Source organism: Topomyia yanbarensis, chromosome 2, assembly GCF_030247195.1.
Source record: "Topomyia yanbarensis strain Yona2022 chromosome 2, ASM3024719v1, whole genome shotgun sequence".
Classification (NCBI taxonomy): Eukaryota; Metazoa; Arthropoda; class Insecta; order Diptera; family Culicidae; genus Topomyia; species Topomyia yanbarensis.
The window spans coordinates 150575836-150602833 of NC_080671.1; the positions used below are offsets into that span (position 1 = coordinate 150575836).

The following is a 26998-nucleotide window of genomic DNA, read 5'->3' on the forward strand; positions in this document are numbered from 1 at the left end:
GATCAATTAGATAGAGATAATTATAAATTAGCAAGCGGTCGACACAATACTGCAATAAGATATTCCACGCTAAAACGAAACGAGACCATTCCGTACTATTTCCGATTCTGATGGAACTTTGCACATGTATGGAATCCCTAATAAACATCTAATGATCCAAGAGCCTAACGACCTGTTCAGGGTATCATCCATACAATATGTGGAATCGTTGGACTATATGGGTTAAAGCTTGTGTATATTTTTTTTTATTAGGGATCCCCCCACAGGTTAGGTTTGATGAACTAGTAGACGTTTCAGAAACCAAACTTTTTGCGGAACATTCCAACTCGCTATCTCTTTACTTCACCTATCGATGCATGTATAATAGACTGGTTCATTTTTTGACTTTTAGCTCCACCAAGCTCTACTGATTCCTGTAATGGCCCTTAGTAATTGTGCAAATTTTGGTACCGATCGCTTGTGTCTACGGACCCTCCAAAAATTTCAAAGTTTATATGGAAAATAGTATGGACAATCGGTTAACATTGAGAACAAAATCTTAAAAGATCACCTCATCAATCAATTAATCAGAACACTGTATATTTCTAAAGGTATTCTTCTACTGAACATATTCGGGTAATATTATAAGTATATGAAAATTCGCTGAGTAAAGTTATTACCTAAAGAAGCAGCAAGTTACTTCAAAACAAGTGGTTTTTATTATTAATCATAGCAACCCTGTTTGAATAAGCTGCATCTGCCATACGCGAGCGGTGGGTGGCAAGTCTATAGACAAGACTATAGTTCACACTTGTATATTAACGAAACTGAATCCCTCTCGATAAAGACTCGACACGTCAATCGTTTGTTTACCATTTATCTGTCAGTGTCATTCCAATCGAGCACGAGAGCAGTCGATGGCCCTCGTTCCAGAAGGATTCGAAGCGATTTTCTTCGGATTGAGGGCTTTTGACAGGTCTCGTACTCGATTGGAATGACACTTACTGATAAAAAATAAAAATAAGATAGAGTTGGCGAGTCTTTATCCAGAGGGATCCAGCCAGCCCAGTGAAAACTGTTTGTTGCCTGAAGCTGCCACCAAATGCCAGTAGCGCTAGCTACGTTTGAAATGTTCAAGGTCTGTTGACATGAACTGTACAGCATTGTTCAAAAGTTGGATTCAAAACAAGTAATTATTAACAATATATGGGACCATCCATAAATGACGTTGCATTTTTTGAGCGATTTTTAACACCCCCCTCCCCCATCGTAGCATTTGGTCACAAACTTCTAAATACCAACCCCCTCCCTGGTAATTACGTACCTTGACGGTAACTCTACACCCCTTGTCACCACAAAATTAAAAAAAAATAAAAGACTATGATAGTTATTCCCCTTTAAAAAAGCTATGTAGCATGGGAAGCCCCCCCCCCCCCTGTCGACACACATCATCACAAAATACAAAATTCCCCCCTCCCCCATATAATGCTACGTCATTTATGGATGGTCCCTATGAGAAATCACGCTTTCTCTTGCATCGCTTCTTCTCCACAAAATCCGAACGCTTTTATCACCTGAGTACCGGTTAAGCACATCGAAATGAAGTTTGTTTGCATTCGATAAGTTTCAGGTTGAGTTAACAACATTGACTTGTAGCGATGTGAACGTTGCTTAAAGCGTTTTCGCTGTCATATTTGGCAACTAGCCGAGCCAGGAAGCCAGCTTATGTTGGCTTCACTCATTTTTCAAAGAAACGTCAAAACATTCACCCTCTTGGATTCAGCGCCTTTATTGTATATAACGATGGAGCTATTCAAACAGGGTTGCTATGATTAATAATAAAATCCACTTGTTTTGAAGTCATGCTGCTTCTTTAGTTAACAACTTTTCTCAGCGAATTTTTACCAACTTGCAATGTTCCACGAATGTGTTCAGTAGATAAATATCTTTAGAATCATATGGTGTTCTTATGAATTGATTGATGAGGCGATTTTTTTAAAAATTTATTTTTTATGTTCACCGGTTTTCCATACTAATTTCCATATAAACTTTGAAATTTTTGGAGGGTCCGTAGACACAACCGATCGGCACCAATTACTAAGAGTCCTAAAAGGAATCAGTAGAACCTGGTGGAGCTAAAAGTCAAAAATTTAACCAGTCTAATGTATAACTCATAGAGTAAGTGACCAGATGTTTCAGAACGAATAGGGGACGTGCTTTTCCAAAACATTCACACAATTTGTTTAAGACTGAGAAACTTTTCGTAAGAATGGCTCATGTTAGAAGTCGAAAAAGGATCATGGCAAACGAAATAAATTAGCTAATTTTGCACGTTTCTCACGTAGATTGGTGATTAGGCAGCACGACTCAAAACTTTTATGAGTGTTTTGTAAAATATGAATATGGGTATTTTTTAATAAAAATTAGCATTTTGGTAACACACTTTCCGCGACGGTTTACCATGCGGGACAAGATCTTGAAATCCGGGACTGACCCGCCTAATCCGGCAAGTCTGGTCACTTTATCATAGGGGGATCTAAAGGCATAATTAGAAAAACTTCGAATACATTACATTCAGTTTTTGTATTATTAATTATTCTTGTATTAATTTGCCAAACGAAGCGTTAGTTTATATTTCATAACAAAAATAACAAAATAGAACTAAACTTTTTTTTCTGTTTAAAACCATTTGATCCATTGAATAAGCATATGTACCCATAGTTGCGCTGTTGCTAATTTAGATTTCTGTAGTGTGGTATTCCATTGATTTATTATACCAATTACATTCGATCCACTACATAAAAGTAGGACACCAAAAATGATAATAGATTTTTTAAATATTTTAGTTCTTTTTTTTAATTGAAATTTTTTAAGTCGGATGAATTGGGTATGATCAATTAAGTAAATAAATATATCACAGCGATATGCATAAAAAGTAGGAGTGCAATTGGCTCGCGTTAAGCCAACCGAACTGAACTTTTTTTTTCTAGTAATTTTCATGTTAAAGTGTATTTTTAGGTAACTTACCATTAACATAGCAAGTTAAGTTGCTAGTGCTATGTTGGATGCGACAGCGTTTTAGAGCATGTACCATAAAATGCCGCTTGGTCCTCGTTGGTTTAACACAGGCCAATTCATCAAACTAAGGAATGACCACAAAAAACATTTTATCCGAAGTTTGTCTAAGTATCCCTTTAGATCCATCAATGAGTTATACATGTATCGATAGGGTATATATTGCTAAATAAACAGATAATAAGTTTTCTTGCTACTACCTGCTACTCTGAAATTTGTAGCCTCTTAAATTTAGAGTAAAAAAATACAAAAACAGTCATGAAGCCTTAAAGAGAAAAGATAACTAGTTTGAATGTTCCGTACAAAATGGGTTTTGAAGAATCTACAACTTTTCGAAACATCACAAAAACTGTGGGGATGGGCATAGCGCAGTCGGTAAACCGATTGCCTTGTACGCAGCATACCTAGGCTCGACTCCCGACCCCGCACATAGAGATTTTTCCAAAAGTAGCGAATGACCTTAAGGTTAAAGCCTCTATAACAAAAAACTCTTTTTAAGGGGATATCTCGATATGTAATTCTGTTTCGCTCTATAACTTTTCACTCCTAAAAGCGAAGCATTTTGCACCTTCGAAAAAGTTTCTCACAATAAGTTCCTCTACAAACTTTCCATAGATACGGAACCATTTAGACAAGAAATGAGAGTTATTTTTTTATCTGAGTATATACCCCCTCAAACAAAAGGTTGTCACCATTATATTAAGGTGTTATATACAAAATTTAGAAAGAAAAGTGTGCTACGTTTGGATTTTAAAAATGGTTTCAAGTGAATTTTGTTTTAAAAAACGAAAGGAAATTTGTTGGTAGTACTATCGAAGAAAATAAAAACATCTTGTATTAAAACAAATATTGAAAATTGTCGCCCCTGAAGCGATTTTTTTTGCAAAGGCTTGCGGTGAACACTCTCCCAGATGAAGGGATCAACTGAAATAAAAAAGTAAGAAAATTATTGAAGAAAAATGTATTGTGGTGTATTTGAACGGTTCGGTTCCCCTAAAAAAATATCTTTGCTATAAAAAAACCTGTGTTGACAATAAAATCAAAGTTTAGGGTGTTCAAAATTTTCAACAAAAGTTCGTTACAATGAATCGAAAATTTTTGGATTAAAAACGAACCATTCAAGTACACGAGAATGTAAATATGAATTTATAAAAATCGGTTGAGCAGTTTTCGAGATATCACGTTCACCGTAACGGTCCTTTTCAAGAAACGCCATTCCGAGATAATCGCGTTCAAAGTTTTGTGTTAACTCCATTCGTGAAAGGAACCAGAGCGCTGCGAACGACTGTAGCTTGAAATCCAGTGCTCAGATCTGGATGAAAATTCGCACAGATAATTTAGAAAGTATGGACTTTCAGAATATGCAATAAATTTGTTTTCGATGTTAAGAGCCTCAAGTTTGTATGTAACTCTGACTCTGACGAAAAAATCCGTACACTGTGCGTCAGAGTTGGTCAGCTTAGCTATAACCAATAGTTTCGTCACAAAAATTAATGTCCGGCTTTTTTGATTTCGTCCCACTGTGCAACTGCTTTTCTCGACTTCAAAGATGGCTGCTTTTCGAAGCTTTCTCAGTTGAACCACAAGGGACTATTTGAAGAATTCTTTCGAAAAACATAACGCAATCGACTACAATTTGTAACTCAAAAAGAAAATATATTAGCGGTTAATTCTCTTCGAATTAGCGTTCTCAATAAATTATTGAATATAACATCTGTGGTTTAGCCTAAAACTTATTTTGCTCCTCTCTAAGGCTATAAGAAAAAAAAAAGATTTCAAAAATAGTTTGCATGCAATTTCTACGAATTATTCTTCAATTTTTATTATTGTGTTATCAAGGCCTTACTCCAATCATTTACTCAGAGATATTCAATTTTGGCCAATCAAAACATGAATTGAATGCGATTAAAAAAGTTAAAGGAACGAATGTTGCAATAAACGAACAAGTAACTAAGCAAATAAATTCTGAAACAGAATAAAACCGTAGAATATAATGGTTGCATAATATCAACATCTCAAAGGCGCCGATGAGCGGTTAGGAGAACAAAAGCAACTGTTTATTTTTCCTAAAATGTACTAATTGTTTATTTTACACCGGAATCCTCCACATGGTTAGGATTGTTTTAGCACTGTTTTTAAATAGGGTAAAATCACAGGAATGACTAAGACATCTTAGCGTGTTGAGATAGAACTCTTGCAAAATCTGTAGCCGGCGCAGAACTTGAGCGGCCCTGGATGGACGATTGGCAGTCAGTCGATATAGCCGAAGATTTAAAGAAATGCTATCGCCAAGTTCTCGTTTCATGGCGAGCAGACAATCATCGCGGGACGGCAAATGCTGGAACAATAACGAAAAATATGACGACAAATGAATGATTGATTTAGATGCTGTGAAAATTACCTGCACGGCGTCGCAAATCAGATAGTTTGCGTGAATTCGTTCGGGAGGACTCAAATTTGCTAGGATGAATCCCAGAACGTTTGGAACTGTCATCTGAAGCTCACGAGAGAACATGCGACTCTCGGATTTTCTAGCAACGTAGAAAGAAAATGTTATTTATTTTGTTATCAGTATGGGCAATGACTCTACTACCGTTGACTAGGAAAAATTATCAGAGTTGGGAATGCATCCATGCTGTATTCCCACTGTAGATCGTTCTTGTCACCATCGATGCGGACAAACTCCAGTCGTGGCTGATGTCGAAGCATTCTCGACACGGTTAGTAGATGCTGGGAGAGCACGCTGCAGAAGGCACATTGAGTTGAGTAGAAATGAACGATGACAGTCTGTAAAGATGGATAATTACCTCCATGTTATCAATATAATCAATTCTTTAGAAAATTATTCTCAGTTTAAGATCCGAAATTTTGAACAAACTAATCAAAAATCATTGTAGTAACTATCGGTTTATTTGCGTTTAAAATCTTGAAAGTAAAATCAAATAAAATCATGTGCGTTCTGTTTAAAGGCGAATATGAAACATATCAAATTTAATATCTTTTCCAGATAAAAACAAGAGTGTAAAGTTTTGAACGCCGGTAATTTCTATTGTACTGAACGGAATTACACAGAGATGGAGAAATGTGCATCAATTTTGCATTGAGCTCATAGCACTAAGCTATTATTCAGAAATTATTTCCAAAGCGATGTAGAAAAACCATTATTTCCCAGTTTATTTCAGAAAGAGCGGTCAATATGGAGCACCTAAAAGAACTAATCGAATATTGAGAAGGTCATGCGCACGGCTTACATATACTGGGCTAGCTCGTTAGAGTGTAAACATTTGACGAGAGCGCGTCATAGAAATCGTCGGCGAAAACAATTACATGAAATTCATATATTGTTTGCTGTTATCGAATGATCGGCACCTGGTAAATCACAAGGAAGCTATGCGGATGTCCAAAACCTTTGCTATGATCAGAAAATTACGGTGGGATATGTTTTCTATGACATGCATCCAAATTCCCGATTTACGCTAATAATCACATAGATGCACTGATTATCCACTGTGTCTAGTGTAATTATGGCGTAATTTACGTCAAAAATCCATTGCACACTATTTTTTCCACCGTAAGAGCTCAAATATTGTCAATTAACAACTTTCGAGAAATCCGTTTGTTTATCTCAACGATTTCTCTGACGTCACCGAAAACTGTCAATTCGCGGAATAGCAAGCCTCCTTTCTGTGAGCCGTGGTCATGCGTATATTGTTTGCCTCATGGATGCAAGTTCAGAAGGTGTAGTATTTAGTGTTTTGCGGGGAGTTCGGGTACAAAATTGTTTGACTGCAAGTAAAAATTTCTGAAGGGCCCCCTCCATTTTTCACAATGTGGTCAAGTTTGAAATAAATGTTTTATGTTACTATGTTTTAAGTGCCGCAAGATTCTACTGTATCGATTTTGTTGGCTATTTTCGGCAAATCTAGGACTAGGAGAAACGAAAACAATGAAACTGAAAGACGGATAAGTATACTAAAGCGAATTAGTTATAAACTAAGAGCGAAAAACTAGTACTAGGCAGACTCATATGGACATAATTGCAAGGAAAAGTGAAGAATGATTTGCCTTCTGCTGATAGGAGTTGGCGGTACAACATCACTAATATAAATATTTTGCCGATATTCAAAATATTTATATTTTCAGTGATTTGAAATTTTACACATCTATTTATTGTTATATTTGTTATAGCTAAAGTTTTATTTCGAATTACACGAAGCTTCAAAGGGTGGTTAGAGAAATGTTTAGTCTACAAAATGTCGAAAAAATGTTTAACAAATGTTAACTATTATCTTTTAAACAATTTCCAAAACAAATACGTTTTCTTCATGCGATATTCATCCCGTTGCAATGTTTTTTTTCGAGAGTTGTCGTACTGGAGCTGTATTGCCTATAATCGCAAGTCAGTCCTATGTACACTGAAAACCATTCGATGAAGAAAATAACAAAACAAATTTTTGTTTACCTAGTTAGTTGATTTCAACAGAAAAATGAAAAACGTAACTAAATTTTCTCTTAATTTTGCGAGATTCTCAAATAATAGTTATTAAAAATTATTATTGACTTTGATTCAAGACGCACATCACACGAAATGACAGCAAAGTAGCCAAGATGCACACCTTACTGAAATACATCAAGGTAGCGACAGCAACTATGTTCATACAAGCTGGGCATGACGGTTATGCAGGTAGGTAGTTGTCTCAGCTTGGAAAGCTTGTTTTAGCCCAGACGCAACTAGCTGAACCAGTACACAAAAACCAGAAATTCAACTGACCTCATTTTGGCTTTACCTAGATTTTATTTAAAAACATTTCAATAAACGAATGATTTTGATTGACATTTTTTTCAATACAAGTATACTGAAAGTTGAAAGTATTGTCGAAAATTGTCAAAATCATTCTATTTCGGATTTTGTCGATTATATAGTGAAATTTCAATTGTTAACAAATGTAATATGCAATATGATAATTATTTTTCATCTTTTGAGACTCCAAACTAGATGTGGAATAAGTTTTTTTGTAGTGCAGGCTGACTAAATATAATAGAAATTAAAATTATAACTTTCATCTAAAATTGAAATCATCAATCAATTAGTTGTGCCTATCAAATAAACGAAATGAATAAAAAAAATCAATCAATTAGCAACAATCCTCAAATACCTTTGGCTATTTCGTCTCATTTAAGAGTGCAGTTTATAAAAAGATAACATTATGAGAAACATAACTCTATACTACATTTACGTGTGAATTACTGGCATATGGAGTATTTCAACAATTTAATTCCATATCTTCATCCGTCGGTCGGTGAAACAAAACGTTTAAAATATCCTATGTTGTATTTAACGATGATGCAGTTTAATTCAACAATGAGATTAGTTGAATTCTAGTCGTTTGTGTCTTGGCTGAAAAGGTAGTGTAACGGCATATGCAATTGTGTCTGGACTAAAACAAGCGTTACAAGCTGAGGCAAGCTTTTCAAGCTTTAAGTTTTGTGCTAGGCTGAAACGTTCGTGTCCAGACTGAAACTGACAGCATCAAACCAACAACGTTGGATTATTGTTTTCAACAAAAACTTAGTTCGCCCAAATATTAACTAGACGAAACCAAAAACTCAACTAATTTTTTAATTGAAATTGTGATGAATCGGTTTTCCGTGTAGATAGAGAATCCCATAGTACATAGGACTGACTTGCGATTATGGGCAGTGTAGAGCTAGGTTCTCGGAAGGGCTTTCCCTCAGAATCACACACTACAATTGCAGACGAGACAGGCAACGTCGCCCACTAAAACGCTGTTTAACGCCAATTGCAGCGGACCGTGATTCAGAATGTGAAATTCATTGTACGGTTCAGATATGTTCTGGCGTAGGGATCGCGTATATCATCGCGCAGGGCTCAAGCGTTTGTACGTTAATGTGGTCGGTCACGTGTGCGTATGTAAGTCGCGTGTTCTAACGTGTACGTTGCTTCTCGTGTATGAATTCTATTTTATAAACGTATGCCATTCGCCTAATCGTGTGTGTTCTTGGATGATCGCGCGCGGACCGTGAATCTAATGCTTAATTTTCGGTGTACGTTTCAGATGCTAGAATAAATTGACATCTTCCATGTCACTAGAATTCCCGGTCATATCGCCATGGAACGTGTTGTCCAGCGGATATGAGAGCTTTCTTTTTTTAATTTGTATAATTGAAGGCATGGATCTAGTCTGCTGATACTAAGGATAGAGACTTCCGGAAGTGACCGATTCATGATCGCGCGAGCGCAGGAGTTTGTAGGTTCACACTTGAGACCGCGTTTGAAAATTTATAAGCGCTGAGACGTTCACTTTATCACCCGGATGCTATCGGGTTTGCGAGATCACGGGTGTAGGTACCGTGGATGGTCGCTCAAGCATTTGTATGTATGTTATGTTAGTCACGTGTATATGACTTCGCGTGTATAATTTCAATATTATAAACATGTGGCGTGTATTCTTGAATGATCGCGCGTTGGCCGTGAATCTGATGCTTCATTTTTAGTGTATGGTACAGATGGTACAGAAGAGAGTCAGTATCCCCATATCACTAGAATGTCATGTCGCCATGGAACATGTTGTCTAGTGAATATGAGCGTCATTTTTTATTGGTCCAACTGAAGGCATGAGTCTAGACTACTAGGACCGAGGCTAGACTTCCGAACGTGCTACAACGTTTACTTAACTACCGGATGTTATAATTTTGGCGGAATCGCGGGCGTAATTATGTGTAGATGATTGCAATTGCATAATCGCGTTTGTGAGCAGGTTATTGACGTGCGTCGATAAATTAATTATACTTTAATTTTCCAATCCAACTAGAATCGAATACACAAATTGAACACCGGAAGTATTAGCCATTATTCTATCATATACGCCAGTTCTTCCCTGACCCAATTGTCACAAATACTCAGACGAAACATACACAGATAGACATAGATAGACTAGCACACAGCAATTGAACACTAGTACTAAGAACTACAATTATTACACACGACAACTAATAAGGTTTCTACTTATGAGCTTGAGCTTGAGCTTGTACGACCACCCCTGGCAGCTACTCCGTTATCGATCTGGACTAGCTGAAGTATCACAGGGAATCAATAGATAATTATGCTTGGGAGTAGCGAAACATCTTTCAATGTGCAACTCCTGGTAATCCTAAAGTGTTTATTGATCAATACCGGTGCCGGCCAGGCCCGAACGTAGATCGCGGAAGGAAAGGGAAGGAATTGTTAGTCCGATACTTGCTTTTGCTAGAGGCCGTATATACCTACTGCGCACTCCACAAGTATCACGGGAGGAGGATATTTGTTAGTAAGTATAAGAGTTGGATCTACTTCTTCTTTATCGACGTCAGAGAGGTGACTCCACTATCTGGACGAGATATCGAGCCTTCAACTCATGGACCGGGGACCAACGGCTTTACTTCCCTTCCGAAGGAAGACGTGACCACAGATTTTTTCACCTCAGAAAAACCTCAACTACCTCGGTTGGGATTGAACCCAGACCAACTGGAATGAATTTAATTATTATTTTAATTTAATTATTAAATTAATTTAATTAGCCTGTGCACGATGACGAAGTCGACCTATAAATGGATACACAGTGACCCCCACTGTGAGCCACCAGCACTGCTATCAAACTGTGGAACAATGTTATCAAACATAGCCCACCGCAAAAGTCAAGTTAAGCGTTAGTATGGGCAGGCGCAGAGTATGAAAAAACACGAAACATAAAAAAGGCCCATAAACCCTCTCGGTCTCCTCGCTGCGCCACTATCGAGGCCTAATGCAATAACCATCCAAAAACAATTGTCTGTTAGAGGTTCTGTAACAACGATGCACGCGATATGCTTGATGATGTTTGCAATGTGTGTGTGTGCTAACCCTCCTATCTCCCACTGGCCAGCAGCGGTTTATAGAAAAAAGTTTTTTCCATGTATTATTTATACACCAGGGCATTGCAATTTTTTTTGAGTTCTGAAAGCCCCCCCCCCCCCCCCTCATATTGTGACAAATGTCTAAGAAAGCTCCAATTTGGACAATTCTAGACTCCCGCCCACTTCGCTTGAAATTTTTGAAATTGGTTCTATAGGAAAATATGGCGAATCAATCAGAAAATTACAATTTATACCTCTTTTAAAGGAAATAACCTCCCGCGAAACAAAATTTGCAAAATCAGACGAATTAGCAACTGTCTGCCAAGTAAACACCGGTCCTCGGGAGGAGGACTAAATTTTGCGCCTGTTTGTCTCGAGCTGTGTAACGTCAAGTCCTCTATTTTGTCTAGTCCAAGGTATCCTGCTCCTAATTATGCGTGCTAAGTCATCTGTGGTTCCGCTTCTGTCTTCCACCTGATCTCCTCTTGGGTCCCCTAGGTCTGAAGCGGATCAATCTACTATTAAGTAAATCAGAGAGCACTGTAAACCGTAATGTCCCCGAATACTAAATTTCCTCCAGCTGTTCTACCAGTTATTCTTTCTGTTCTAGTGTGTATTAATGAGTGTTTAAATGGTTGTCGTATCAGATTGCATTATCATGTTTAAACACTACTTATTTTGCTTGTTTAATATCGTGGAGGAATTCCCCATAAAGTTTGCTCGAACCGATTGTCCGCCTGGTTCAATTCCAACAGAGCACACCGACCCGAAAGGGCTGCTGAGTCGAGTTAAATACACTCAGGTTTTTTTGCGCAGTTTTTTGCGAGATTATTTACGAGTTTTTATTACACGGATTTTCCAATTAACGCGGTTTTATTACACGGATTTTCCAATTAACGCGGTTTTTACGCGGATTTTTCAATTCACGCGGTTTTTGCAAAAATATTCCTTTTTAATGCAAAAGACTGAGACTTTTTTCTGAAAAAAAAATCTGTCCTTTAAAATGCAAAGAAGTAAGAAGAATTTTGGCAGTTTTTTTGCGCGGATTTCATAATTAACACGGCTTTGCAAAAAAATATTCTGAGTCCTTTTGAATGTAAAAGGCTTTAAAGATTTTCGGAAAGAGGGAAAAGACGGGTCTGGAAGACTCCTTATGGCTCACACCTCCACAATATGGTTATTTTCGGAATGGACTTGACGAGTAGGTGCCAGAAATTGATTTTTGACGCCTTTTTGAAATCTAAGATGGCAACTTCCGGTTTAGCGAAATTCGCTATTACCCGATCAATTTTTTACAAAAATCAATACATTTTGAGCGGTGGAATGTCACAATTAATCCTCTTAAGACATATGTCTTCCGTTTAATTCCACTATAACATAATATTAACTATATTTTTTTTAATTTTTTTAACGACTAACGGCTAAGAGTGAGTCAATTTTTCATTTTTTATGTGGTAACGACATTTAGTTAGCAAGGGACTGGAAGGTGCGAAATATTTTTTTATATTAAGAGCCATAGTACTCAAAGAAGAGCAAGGAGCTGAAGGAAGGAAGTTTAAAAAAGCGTGGAATAGGGTTATACGAGCAAGCTTAGAGTTTCCCGACGACGATATTTCATACCTTCGAATCCCATGCCGTTACAACATAAACAAATTATATATAATTAATATATATATATATATATATATATATATATATATATATATATATATATATATATATATATATATATATATATATATATATATATATATATATATATATATATATATATATATATATATATATATATATATTATAGCGGAATTGAATGGAAGACATTAATTGGAATGGAAGAGGATAAATTTTGACATTCCGCTCAAAATGTATTGATTTTTGTAAAAAATTGATCGGGTTATAGCGAATTTCGCTAAACCGGAAGTTGCCATCTTAGATTTCAAAAAGGCGTCAAAAATCAATTTCTGGCACCTACTCGTCAAGTCCATTTCGAAAATAACCATATTGTGGAGGTGTGACAATTAATTTGGCTGGTAACCTCCAATTAATATGCAACCTTCAACATAGCTGTACGTAACGAAATAATCTACGCGGCCCTAAGTTTTGAGATATAGAGAATTAGTGAGATTTTTTATTGAATTTTGAAATTTTTACAGAAATTTGAAAACTCTTGTGAGTGAACTAGATCTATCGGAAAAGCTCATACTTGACATGTGGTATGTGAAGCAAATTACCATTTGAATTAGCAGTGTTTCGAAAAAAAAATTAAACTTGTCGCCGATCGTCATTTTTCTGATCAATGCATGATTGGGACGATAGTTCCCATAAACAAAAATAATATTGACGCACACTAATCTATATACGCGATCTAGCAAGATAAAATCGATAGCTCACCGATCTTACGTTCATGAGATTCGAGATCTTCGACAAAGTTTGATAAAACATCTTAGCCTTTGAGTTCACAATTTAATATTCAATCAATTCAATCACTATAACTGACATCTAGGATTCCACAAAATTGCAGCATCATGTGCTATGCCCAACTTCATTGAAGAGTTTAAATGATTATCTTTAATTGCTAACATCATCAAAGGTTATGTAGGTTTAATGTTAAGATAGGCCAAAATAAAAGTTATTGCAAGCGTCCAACGGTAAACTATTAAAATACAAAGTGATAAAGTGCAACTGTATTAGAAGTACGTTTCCATTGCGCAGATTTCAAAATTACAAATACTGCTGATTTCAAAATACAGAGTTATTGAAGAAAATTGACTAAAAGCGGTTGATATTATTGCTTTGGGAACATATCAAGTAAATTTGAGGAAAATTCAATAAGAAAAATCCACTATACCAACTAGATGTCTAGAAATATATTTTCTAGTTACAATGTACAATATTGGATTGATCGAGAATTTTTTTGCTTGGTTATAACGTAACTCGATAAAAAGTAACGAAAAAAATTGTGTTGCTTTATATCGAGGTATTACTGTACTACAACTTCAACTTCCAAAAATACCCATATTGATTGGGTTACACACTCAAAACAAAGTAAACGTTATGCCTATTGATTTTACACATAGATTTTTGCAGTTAGCGGAGGCAGATAGACACTATTTGCTGTCACATAAACCTAATGTGTGTATTTACAAGACATATTATTAATCTTACATTCACATTTCATAACTATAAGGCACACAAAACCTGATTCTACAACAATTCGCACATATAACTTATGTGTGCGCATTAGACTGCCCAGAAAAATAATGAATTTTTGAAAACTCAGTCGGCCCACCCCTGATTCAATTACTAGTGCCACCAGGAGTACTTGCACCAAATTTGAAGAAAATCGGACAAGTCTAGCTACCGGACCAACGCTCCTGAAGTTTGTATGGGATTTTTCGACAATTTACATGGAGAAAACCCACTAATTCGCGTTTTTGCCGTTAGATGGCACTGTATGCATCGTATTATCACTGTAAGTGAAAATAAGAAAGATAATTTAATTGTCTACAACTTTGTCGAAGACTGCTTGTCAATCCGGCTTTGTTAAAAGAAGTTATTAAACTTTTAACGAAGTGATGTCTGAGTCAGTTTTCTATGGGGCCTAGTTGTGCTTGGTTGTGTATCAGTACTCGATTCCCACGAAATATACATTTTTGTGAAATAACCGTTAGATTTAGCTCATTAGTAGTCAGTGATAATACGATGCATACAGTGCCATCTAGCGGCAAAAATGCGAGTTAGTGGGTTTTCTCCATGTAAATTGTCGAAAAATCTCATACAAACTTCAGACACGTTGGTCCGGTAGCTAGACTTGTCCGATTCGCTTCAAATTTTAAACAAGTACTCCTGGTAGGACTAGGAATCGACTCAGGGGTGGGCCAATAGGGGTCATTTTTTTCCTGTCACTCTAGTGCGCATACATAGTTTATACAGTTGACACATAGAAGGTATGTGTGCGCGTGATAACAATAGTAGATGTGTGCGTTTGGTTTTTTTTCAATGCAGCGAATTTCGCTAAACCGCTAAACCGCCTTCTTCGATTTCAAAATGGCGTTAAAGATTCAATTTATGGCACCTACTCCTCAAGACCATTTCGAAAATATCCATATTGATTGGGTTATGGCGCATTTCGCTAAACCGGAAGTCGCCATCTTGAATTTCAAAATGGTGCCAAATATTAATTTCTGGCACCTACTCATCAAGATTATTCCGAAATTACCCATATTGATTAGGTTATAGCAAATTTTGGAAAAAACGGAAGTCGCCATCTTGGATTTTAAAATGGTGCCAAATATTAATTTCTGGCACCTATTCGTCAAGACCATTCCGAAAATATCTATATTGATTGGTTTATAGCAAATTTTGCTAAACCTTCGAAGTCGCCATCTTGGATTTCAAAATGGTGTCAAAAATCAATTTCCGGCACTTACTCGTCAAGACCATTCCGAAAATACCCTTATTGTTGAGGTGCGGGTCATAAGGAGTCCAGACCCGTCTCTTCCATCTTTCCGAACATCTTTTGCATTCAAAAGAACTCAGAATATTTATTGCAAAAACTGTGTTAATTGCGAAATCCGTGCAAAAAAGAATGTTTTTTGCTGTGGGTTTTTTTTCTATGCGGTACGGGATCCGAGTAAGCTCTGGTAAGAGATGGACGTGAGTTTTCAACTGTCGCGTTTTTTCACGAGCAAAAATTTCCGTCGAATAAATGCAGGATAGTTTTAAAAGTGGTGCATGGAGCTATACTAGCCAGGGAATAACCACCGGAGCACAGTGGTCACGTCGCCTGTGTGTGAATCCTCGAGATCCTTCGATAACTTATCAGTGATAGTGGCAGGTTCTGCTGCCACCTTATGGGCAACAGAAGAGGAAAGAGTGACTGGCCCAGGGCCACCCTTAGACCCGATGCGATTACAGTGTGCAACACTGATAGTGGCGTTTCACCGGAGAGCTCCCACACAGCAGCAGTAGTGGCAGTTTGTAGCTACCATATCGTCTTCAAAGTCTTCATTGGCACGGAGCATCCAGTCACAATCGACGCCGACACAACAGCAGGAGCAATGGTGATGGCACTATTAAACACTATGCTGGCTTTTGTAGGCTCCAACAGATATGCCGGCTCTGGTGTTTCGTCGCCGGACATGGTCCCTTCCAAAGCATCTCAGTAGTTGCCGCCAAAATGAAAGGGGTGACATACACCAAAACTGCCTTAGGAATCGAAACAAGGAAAATGTCTCTTTGAAGTAGGATTTTCTTAGTCCAGATTTATTAGCGGTGAGCTCGTTCTGATTATTTTATTATGCAAATATTACTTTATATTTATTGATATTTAATCCTTCCCAAAATTTGACGTGAACTTGACTACGTGCTTCTGTAGTATGTGACCTGTGTTTCGTTGGTCACAATAAATCCGTGGTCACTGGGCCAGCTTAATATAGACCCCTAGAAATTTTGTTATATTTGTAAATATTGTCAGTAAATGTCTAAATGTGAAATAAATGTCATAGCTTCCATGTTTACATGTTTGAAGGATGTTTATTTCATGTTTAGTAGTCTTCGGTTGGTGCCCGTCAGTATTTATTCATTTATTTATTTATTTATTTATTTATTTATTGATGTATATATTTATTTTTTTTATTTATTTATTTATTTTTATTTATTTATTTATTTATTTATTTATTTATTTATTTATTTATTTATTTATTTATTTGCTTGTTCATTTGCTTGTTATTTATTTATTTCCCTGTTATTTATTTATTTATTCCATATTGATTTCTTTACACTATTTGTTTACTCAATTATTTATATTATATGTCAGATAGTTTATTTACATTTTTTGTTCATTTGTTTATTTTGTGAAAATTATACAATGTAAAGTTTATGCATGAAACCAATCCGATCTAAAAATTCAAATAAACTTTTTATCGGGGCACCAACCCATACATGTTTGTGAATAAGGTTTTGCTTTTGCTACGCGATATACGAGAAGAGGTCATCGATTGCGAGTGGAGATGGTTTCCGGGGGCACGGGGAAATTAAAAAGGGCTTCCCGCGCCGAAAACGGGATCAATTAGTTAAATCAGGTCCGAGGAGTGAAATCCCTTCACCCGATTGGGATAGTGCGTTCCACCCGTTCTGCTCGGTACAGTGAAACATCCGCGATCCGCCAGAAACCCAATACGGACATTTGTTACTGGCCAAATCAAGCAAAAGTGGGTCAAAGTGTAGTGTTCCGCTGGCAAAGGCCAGAAAAACAACCACAAGCGACGCGAGTGCACTGTTGGTCCAATGATGCCAAGCTAGTTGTTGACAAAAAAGCGCGAAGTAGCTCGCGACAGTGCACCATTCCCGGACCATAATATAAACGTAGGCCAAACGTTACACGGCCAAGACCTCGTCCAAACTGGATCCACGACCGACGGGAGTACCCGGTCTGAAAGTTGTTCCTGATCGTCGCCATAGTCCCCGGAAGCCCCTGAAGCAGTAAGTCGACCAACGTTCGTCCCGGCCGCAACGAGTTTCTGTACATCGAGAAGTGAAAAAAATTTACTATGCGCAAGTATTTTTGTTTTCTGTTTGAATAAATGTAAGGTCTGTCTAATTAAGCTGTTTTCTATAATGATGTGATGTCCTTGAGTTAATTTAGTCCGCTAGTTTGTTTTTATAAATTTGTCCAGAGACCACGTATTGAGGGAAGAAAGTCCACTAAGTGAAATTCTCCTGGAGACCGCAGAAAACGACCCAAATGCTCGTGTTTTTTTTTATAATTATTAAATTTATTTAGGCCCAAATGCGGTAGCTCAACGAGGCCGATTGTTCGTTTTTTACAATAAATAAAAAAACAGCTATGTTAAGTTTTTTGTCTCGTTTAGACGCAGCTTTCTGCTGCGTGTTGAGATCCTTTTTCTAGGGGGCGAAATATTGCCAGTGTTGTCCACTGCCATTTGAGGTTCGATCCGTTTGTCTTCTTTTGCGTTGTCGTTCATGTCCATGTCCTCATCCGTACTACTTTCCTGCTGCTCGCGGTCAGATGTTCCAGTTTGTGTCTTACTCTTATCAGTCGTCATTGTATGTTCGTATTTTTCGGCATTCGTTTCGTTGTTGTTGTTGCTGGTTGTTGGTGCTTGATCCGAAGATGTTGGTTTTGCAGCAGTTAGTGGTTTAGCGTAAGATGGTTCTGGGCTGATTTCAGTTGGATTGGTTAAGTTTTCCTTAACAGTTTCTACGCAAGGTTTTCCGAGGTGCAGCTTCTTCGTGCAGAACTGGCACGTAGGAATTTGCCCTGGGTACGTGACTAGTGATGTTTGATGAATGAGAACATCGTCACTTCCTAACGCTGTGACGGTTATGTATGAGGGAATTGGCTTGGTCACACGCATTCTCACCACACGAACACCGTTAGGGATGCCCGGGAAAAAATTCCTCCAAGTCTCATGTGTAACGAAGTCTACTTCTCCGTATTTTTGCAAGCATTTTTTAATCGCGCCGTCAGGGGTACGCGCAGCCAAATCATGGACACGAACTTCTACTGCGCCGTTCTCGATGTATACGGGAATGCTATATTTAACATTGCCGCATTCGGCGGTGTGCTGCATGTTGTTTCGCGAGGCGAATGACTCAGCTTGGTTAATGTTGTTGAATGAAATCAGCACGCAATGTTTGATATGATGCATTTGTAGGGTTTTCACTTCAGCCAGATTGAGTTTCATCTGCACTTTTAATAACTGTTTCACTTCCCGAATGGCTGGTCTTACGGGGCATTTTGAAAAATCAACAGCAACACAGTTCGGCCGTATCTGGGTTGCTTTTTGCTGGGTACCGTCACTCATCACTAAATCGCACAGTAGGTATAGGCTATTGTTATATGGACTGCTTGTGTGATAGGCACCGATTGATTTTTAGGTAGAATTGACTGTTTCACTTGCGCGGGACGATTTTTTGCTTCTGCTCAGGGCGAGATGTGAAGACAAACTGAAATGCTCGTGTTGAAGTGTACCGTAAACCGTAGTTAAAGTGTGAGTCCGCGTGGAAATCGTAAAGGAAATGGTAACAAGTATTTCTCTCAAAAGTCATGCCTACCAATAGTATGCCAACAAAATAGTGATTAAATCAAAACTCGCTGGATTGAAGTTAGAATCACTTTTCATTAGGTGATTAAATGAGTGAAAATATTGAAAATTCCTGATTCCTGAAAGTCACTCCCAACGATTTATCAAACCCCCATGAAATTGAAACGGTTGTGTACGGTTGTCCACGTTTCTCCCTTATTCAAGGTTTAAAATAGTCCGTTGATGAAATTATTCATTGAATGAATAATTTGATTGCCGTATAATTTTGAATCATCTTTATTTTGTACGCTGCACAGTTGGCCTGGCCACTTTAATGCTTGTGTCATATTCGAGCGTCTGCAATTTTTCAGGATCCCTACATGTATTGGCTGTGTATGTGTAGACTAGACTAGACTAGACTAGGGAGGGTTTTTTTCTATGCGGTACGTATCCCCGTGTGAGAAAGGCTGGGTGTAATCAAGTCTTGAATAATTAACTATCTCTTAGGTGTCAGTCCTGAACTCCTTTCCTGAACTAGCCCCATACCCAAGGTCAAAAGAGTCAACCACTAGCAGGGTCAACATGTCCCCCAATCAAGCGAATTGAGCAACTTTCAAGTAACAGCACATATCTACCATCCAACAAAGAAGACTTCCAAACCAATGAGAATGAACCATTCCAGTCGAGGGCCACTGGCCCAGTGCCATCTTGTACTATTCCTGAAATAAGATGTTTGTTAGTGCTACTTACAGATTTCATTTCAATGGTAGTAACAAGTGTCTCATTCCCTCTTGTAAAACTCGCTTACCGCTGCTCATCTCTTCCGGCATTTCGACGCCGTCGGTCGACCGTCTCATAGAAGAGATCTCTTACATCGAATACTAAATTTCCGTCGGAACACGTATATGAGACGATCAAGGAGTTTTTTTTAATCTAAAGATTTATTTGAAACGGCTCAAGGCGTTAGCACAACTGAGTCGTGGGTCTTTCAATCTTTTACAATAAGTAAAAATAAGAAAATAAAATGCCTTCTCTCGCGTTCTCGTTCCCGTCCATGTCATCATCGGTACTGCTTTCTTGCTGTTCACGATCAGAGGTTCTTATTTGTTTCTTGTTCTTACGGGTCGCTGTTGTAAATCCGTCTTCATCGGCATTTTCTTCTTTATTGGTGATGCTAGTCGTTGGTTTGGGAGCGGTTGTCGTGGTCGTTATACGTCCATTATTGGTTAATTGGATCGTTGTTTTTGGTTTATCTGAAGGTGTCGGTGGCTGCTTGTTAGAGTTGGCGGTAGTAGACGACTTTTGACTAGTTGCTTCGACGCATGTTTTTCCGTAGTGAGCTGTATGGTTACAGAATTGGCATGTTGGTATCTACCCGGGATATGTGATTAGCATTGTTTGCTTATAGGTCACTCCATCCTTCGGAGATTTGCATTCGATAGTCATGTAAGAAGGTATTGGTTTAGTCACTCGCATCCTCATAATACGAACGCCGTTGGGAATATCGGTGAAAAAATTTCTCCAGGTGTCATTCGTAATAGATTCTACTTCTCCATATTGCGACATGATTTGTTTGATGTAATCTTTCTTAGTGCGCTGGGCCAAATCATGGATACGCACGTCCACCATGTCGTTTTCCATAAGCACCGGGATCTTGATTCTGGTGTTATTAAATTCGACCTCGTGTTGCATGTTGTTCTTTTCAATGAAGTTTTCTGCCTGTGCTAAACTTCTAAACGTGAACAAAACACAGTTTTTAACGTGATGTAGCTGAATGTACATAACTTCAACTAGATTAAGCTCAATTTTAACTTTAACTAATTGCTCCACTTCCTGAACTGTGGGTCTAACACGAGTTTTATTAAAGTTGATCGAAATCGTGTTATCCAGTAGCACGGGTACTTTTGTTTCATTTGGCAAACTCATTTCACTTCACTGCCGGGGGAAACAATACAATATTGTTTGTGCACTGATATGATAAGGACTGCTTGTGCGATGGGCACCGATCGGCTTGTAGGTAGAATTGGCTGTTTCACTTGTGCGGGACGATTTTTAGCTTCTGCTCAGGGTGAGATATGAAGACAAACTGGCGAGTTCTACTGTTTCGAATATCAACTATCTGAAGCGAAAAAGACATTATTTATCGCATTAAACATAATCCCTAAACCTATAATCAACTAAGGATGTCTGTTCATTCTTATGCAGAAACGCTAATGATGTGACCACCAAGAATACGTCAGACAACTTTAATTGACACCAGTTTGGCCTTACCAAGCCGTAACTCGGTTGGCGGCGTGAAAACTGCCGAATAGGCGGTGAGAACAGCTTGAAGCAACATCTGATGTTGCTCTAAGTGTATGTGATATCCAAGACTGGCTAGTTTGCATGCCTTACATAACTACACTCACTGTTCTCCTTTCACCCACATATTCATCCCTTTGCAATGTTAGGTACACTTTTACATACATCGCACGAGCGAGACGGTCGATGCTCACCCCGGCTCTAATTACATGCCTTATATGATGATTTTCGTTATGATACGGTGATCAATAATATAATAACAATAATAACAATATGTATAACAGTAAAAGTAAGTAAAAAGCCTCCTCAATTGAAGATTTATCTCAAAAACTCAACGTACGGGTTAGATATTGTTTACATAGAATGTGCATTCGAAGTTTTAAAGGAATCGGTTAAGTAATTTTTGAATGGCAGGTAACACCGCAAATCATGTTTTTTTCCAGAGACGTTCTACAAAAAGCTTCGAGCGGTTTGTCGATATTTTTGCATAGGGGCCATGCATAAATGACGTAGCATTTTGGGGGGTCGCGTCGGGAGGGTATACCAAATTTGTGACGAAGTGTGACGAGGGGGAGGGTAGGGTCAGAAGTTGTGCGACGTAGCATTATGTTTAAAACCCATTGTTTAGAGAAAACAATTTAATGATCCTCCATTCCCAAGAGAAATGAATTTAAATTCAAACAAATTACTTTTGATGCGGTTTTTCATGAGGTAAATTTTACGATTCGCAGAATTTCAATTTCAAGTTCGCAAAAATACGAAAAGATTTTGTATGCGGATTTAATTTGCTACATTAGTTAGCTAATGTTGCTAACTAGTAGACTTAGTTTGGAAGCTGAATTAAATTTTCACTTCGGAATCAACCAAACTAAATTTAATAATTTAGATGAATGTATGCTTCTTAGAATCATTGGCAGCTACAGGATTGAGAGAACTTCTCTTCATGCTCCCCTTGACATATAAAATTCAAAACAAAACTATCAACACTATATTTGTGATGAAATGGGCTTATTTTGCACGTAATTTGCTTTTATAATGAAAATGTTGATAAAAGTCGTCAAACATTTTGAAAAGACATGTATTTAAAATATTTGAAAAACATGTAATTTTTTTCATCACCCGGGTGCTTTGCATGGGACGAGGGGGAGGTGGTAGGTAAATGCTACGTTATTTACGAGGGGGAGGTTAGAATTTTGTGACCAAATGCTACGAGGGGGGAGGGAGGGGTCAAAAATCGCTAAAAAAAAAGCTACGTCATTTGTGTACGGCCCCATAGAAAAATTACAGAATGTTATTGAAATTATACACTATAATGTACGTAAGTTTTGATCAATTCGCTTTACGCAAAGTTCTAAAATATTCACAAAAAAGTGCTTTTTTCACGCTGAACCCCATACTATACCCCCCTTTAATATAAATAAGGAAACAATTGGTCTCACAACTTACCTTATTTGAGTTAATTACAGCAGGATAAAAATTATGAGAATTGATCTCTCGCATTAAGTGATGCTGGAATAATTGTTTGCCAGTTGCACCTTGAGATACTCTGTTTGTTCTTTCGTGTGTCACATTTTGCTGCTTGATATCAGCGTTATTAGACGAAACATTTTTTTCTCTAGCTGTCCTTTTGCTTTCCCTGCGTATTTCGGTCGTATTGAAGGAGTGAGTGTTTCTGAAGGACACGTTATTTGACCTCAAAAAACGTGGGTACGTTCGATTGTAAAAATCATGCACAAATTTGGCTATCGAAGCCAAACTGATCTCCTCTCTTAGCAGATACGTTGATTCATCCTATTTTGTGATAAATTTTTTAGCAGTTATTATTGCGACATTCAAATCTTAAATATGAATACCTACCTCATGGTCTACAATCATTACCACCGATCTGTTTGGTTGATTTAGAACGTCCACACCTAGTCTTTCGGCAAATGCATGATACAATGCGCTATCCATCCCCAAAAAGGTCAAAGTTTTGTTATACTTGCATGATATTCCTCTGATTAAATCTAGATAGCTATCATCCTGTGTGATGGGCTCTTGGAAGAAAATATCGTTATTGTCCAGCTCACTCATCTGCTGAAGTTCACATTGCCTGCGAAGGTATTCTTTTCGGAGGAGTTTCGACCCGCGATAATCCTGATCGGAGTCCAACATGGAAGTCTCATGCTTTTTCTCCTGTGCATCATGATTCTGTGAAACTAAAAAGCTCGAATGCCTCCGCTTTCCATTTGTACAACTTTCGTCAGTTATATCTACCGATTCTTCCGCACCAATGCTGCATTCGTAATATCGTTCATCACACTTTGGCCGTTCAACTTCGCAAAAATCATTCGGGCCCCCACCGAGCGAACGACCCTTTTGTCGTCCTTCAGTAAACTTTGACGAGTTCAAAACATTCACAAAAGAAACCGCAATTGTTGACTTGCTGGCAGTCCTGCACCCATTTTTCCCTTCATTGGTTTCCTTGTTCTCCTGCGAGCGATGTCGCCTAAGCATTATCTCACACTCTTTTCTCGACTGGACATAAGTTTCCCCGTTGATGCGCCGCTGTTCGGCAATATATCTTTTCGCCATTTCTTCGACCCAAAGATCGCCGCGACAATTATAATATTGCATTCCCAGCTGACGTAGCAACATATATGCATCCGAAGTACTGCCGTACAAAGAGCGTGGGGTGAAATAAAACAGCACTGGACCCTGATTGAAATATGGTGCCAAGGAAGATGATTTGGTGGCACCAGGAGGAGCAATCCACATTGAAACAACCTGGATATGTTTATTGATCCAAGCGGTAAGTTCCTGCGTAGTCCATGAATTATTTCCAGTGAATTCCTGTCGAATAAATGATGATGAATAATTAATGGCCTCAAAATAAAAACCGATTTGCTCACGATTGTCTCATTCCAGAGATGTAGCCGAATCGCTGGTACTTCATCTACCCCAAACGCAATGGAAGACTCTCCTGTGACAACTCCGAACGCTACTTCTTGAAACGGATCTTTTTCCAGCCATTTCATTGACGTTTGATAGAATCGACTGTACTGTTTGGCGTTTTCATTCATTTCCAAAAACGCTACCACAACCGCCTGAAAAAATTCAGTGTTGATTAAACATAATACAGGGAGTAGTGCATCGCGAACATACATCCTTCCCGGACATAAAACTCATTAGATCACCGGGACCAGTTAGCCGCTGGATGGGCGTGATAAGCGATTGCACAAACCGCCCTAGTGCCGCATCAGTCCAAGCCTGGTGGTACTGTACGGCTAGCCCGTTCGGTTGATAGGCCATCAGTACCGGCCAAGACTGTACCTTCGAGTACTGCAAACGGCACTCACCTCCCGGCTGCCAGCAATTGATAGCGGCAAAGTGAGCTTCCCGATAGTACAACCGCGAGACGTGTTCGTAGACCGATCGAGCATGCTGACTTTCAGCGCACCATGGTGCATAGTAGAACACGAACGATAGCTCCGATTGGGAGACACGTGTTTGCGTGGGACCCAGTGCACCCGAAGGCCAATCGTGGATTAAGGAGCCACGTGAGAAGAAAGGCGTAGGAGGTGGTGCTTTAGATATTCTGGGGTGACTGTAAGTAGACAAATAATTGAATATCTCATGTCATTTTCGTTTTTGAGCGGTATAGTATCTGTAGCCAGTTTATCTTTTTTGGAACTACACCGATGTAACACCATGTAAAATGTGCTATAATTCACTTATTATTTTACTCCATGCAAGATGTGACTTTAAGATTGCTACATGCTTTGGAAACGATGCGACAAAAAAGTTGAGATATATTTAAGGCTCAAGTTACCTCAAGGCTTGGTAGTATGCGTAAGAAAAATTGTGTTCAGCTTTGCCACCAGATTATCCATTTAAACCTTTTCAAAACTCTAAAAGAAGAATATCAGTCGATTTATTAGGTCATCACGATTCAATTCATGCAAAATACCTGCTGGAAAAACCATCGGCTTAGCTGGATGGTGCTTTTGAAAAAGTGGCTGTGATTTTTTATCACACTACCACACCGAGCTGGGGTACGCAACACAACTGCGCAATGAAAAAACCACAGCCACTTTTTCAAAAGCACCATTTAGCTAAGCCGATGGTTTTTCCAGCAGGTATTTTGCATGAATTGAATCGTGATGATCTAATAAATCGACTGATATTCTTCTTTTAGAGTTTTAAAAAGGTTTAAATGGATAATCCGGTGGGAAAGCTGAACACAAATTTTCCTACGCACACTACCAAGCGTTCAATTCTAACACATGCTTAAAAAAGGTAACTTGAACCTTAAACAAATAATTTTACGAGTGTCCAAAATTCAAAATTCATATGTTTGCCAGAGCACATTATTCAAAAACAATTTAATGTTATCAAGTAATTTTGACTGACATAAAGTATACAATTGTAACCAACAGAGTGTCGTAAGCTAATGAATTACCATTAATGGGGTTTTCGATTGATTGACGCCGGTGTAGTGGAGTGCACTGAAACTGCACCGTGTTTGCACTTTCTAGCAGAAGTGCAGTAAACTGGGTATGTTTCATTGACACTTCTGCTAGAAAGTGCAAAACTAGTGCAATCCACTACACCGGTGTCAATCAATCAAAAATCCCATAAGTTTCTTTTGCCGCCCGCGGTTTACGCAAAACGTTTTAGTATGCATTTTTGCCAAATGCAGATAAAATAAAATTTAATGTCTGGTTTATCAACTTCAAAAACGGTTTTCTTTTATCAAGCTAATACTCTACATCCCTTAGCCTAATAGAACCATAGTATCGGTCCGGTCCCTTTCTCTTACCTATTCTGTATAGACGCGTAAGTCGTTAGTATTAGCGCCAGAATACACAATGCTTCCCGGCCGTAGATAATAATCATACTGATTCGACTATGCCTTCGATTTAGGTTGTTGTCGATACTACCACCGGTACTATTCTGGTTTGCTCCACTATCGTAATGATACTTTACAACAATATCACTCGAAGGGATTTGTTCCACGTCGTCTGTTGCATTTTCATGTTGACTGAAACATTTACTATCGTCATCAGTACCAATAATTTTCGTCAACTCAGACGACGTGTTTCCTGCTTCTGAATTTTCCAAAGGAGCATTCCCAACGTATTGCGGTTTTGGTGAACTCGACGAGTAGGTTTGTTTTTCCCACGGCTTGATACTGGAACTGATTCTCCGAAGAATATTGTTCTGCTCTCCGGCCGCTACTTTGGAAGTACAACTGAACTCGTCTGCTTTTTGCCTCCTGGCTGGTATTAGTGTACTCATAAGGAACCGCTATTATTTTCATTCGATGTCGTTGTTGTTCTTTTGCTGACGATCGACCCAGAAACAACACGTCATTACCAGCTCAGTGCAAAACACCCGTTAACGGCCAATGAAGGAGCAGTAACTTATCAACAAAACAGCATATCTTTTCCTACGATTTATTGGCACTCTACTTGGGAACAGCTACTCTCACTACACACGTTTAACACAAAGTTGTTTCACACACTAGGAGCTTTGGCATTAGCTAATGCATTTGATTGCTACCATTAATATGACTAATTTAATAAAATAAGCTTATTAAATTGATAATATAAGAACGAAAAAATATTCTGACACTTTCCAACATGACAGACAACCAGTTTGTGTTCAATAAAAAGTGCAGTAATAAAGAAAAATGACAACCAATCAGCTGATCGAACCGG

The 26998-nt window shown here is 38.2% G+C and overlaps 1 protein-coding gene across 1 annotated transcript; it reads right to left on the reverse strand.

The window, feature by feature from the left end:
- Positions 1 to 4684: 4684 nt before the first annotated feature.
- On the reverse strand, positions 4685 to 26946 carry LOC131681743 (thioredoxin domain-containing protein 11). The gene is made up of 8 exons (XM_058962734.1): positions 26098 to 26946; positions 24441 to 24882; positions 24188 to 24382; positions 23154 to 24128; positions 22743 to 23087; positions 5648 to 5841; positions 5456 to 5585; positions 4685 to 5392 (listed from the first exon to the last, which is right to left on the reverse strand). The coding sequence occupies exons 1-8, from the start codon at positions 26574 to 26576 to the stop codon at positions 5144 to 5146; spliced, it is 3009 nt and encodes a 1002-aa protein (XP_058818717.1). The 5' UTR covers positions 26577 to 26946; the 3' UTR covers positions 4685 to 5143.
- Positions 26947 to 26998: the final 52 nt, after the last annotated feature.

Coding starts and splice junctions, on each gene's coding strand:
- LOC131681743 (XM_058962734.1), bottom strand. CDS start 26,576: ATGAGTACACTAATACCAGCCAGGAGGCAAAAAGCAGACGAGTTCAGT. Junction 24,383..24,440: donor GTTTTATGTCCGGGAAGGAT/GTATGTTCGCGA, acceptor GAATTTTTTCAG/GCGGTTGTGGTAGCGTTTTT. Junction 5,586..5,647: donor ATAATTTTTCCTAGTCAACG/GTAGTAGAGTCA, acceptor CTACGTTGCTAG/AAAATCCGAGAGTCGCATGT.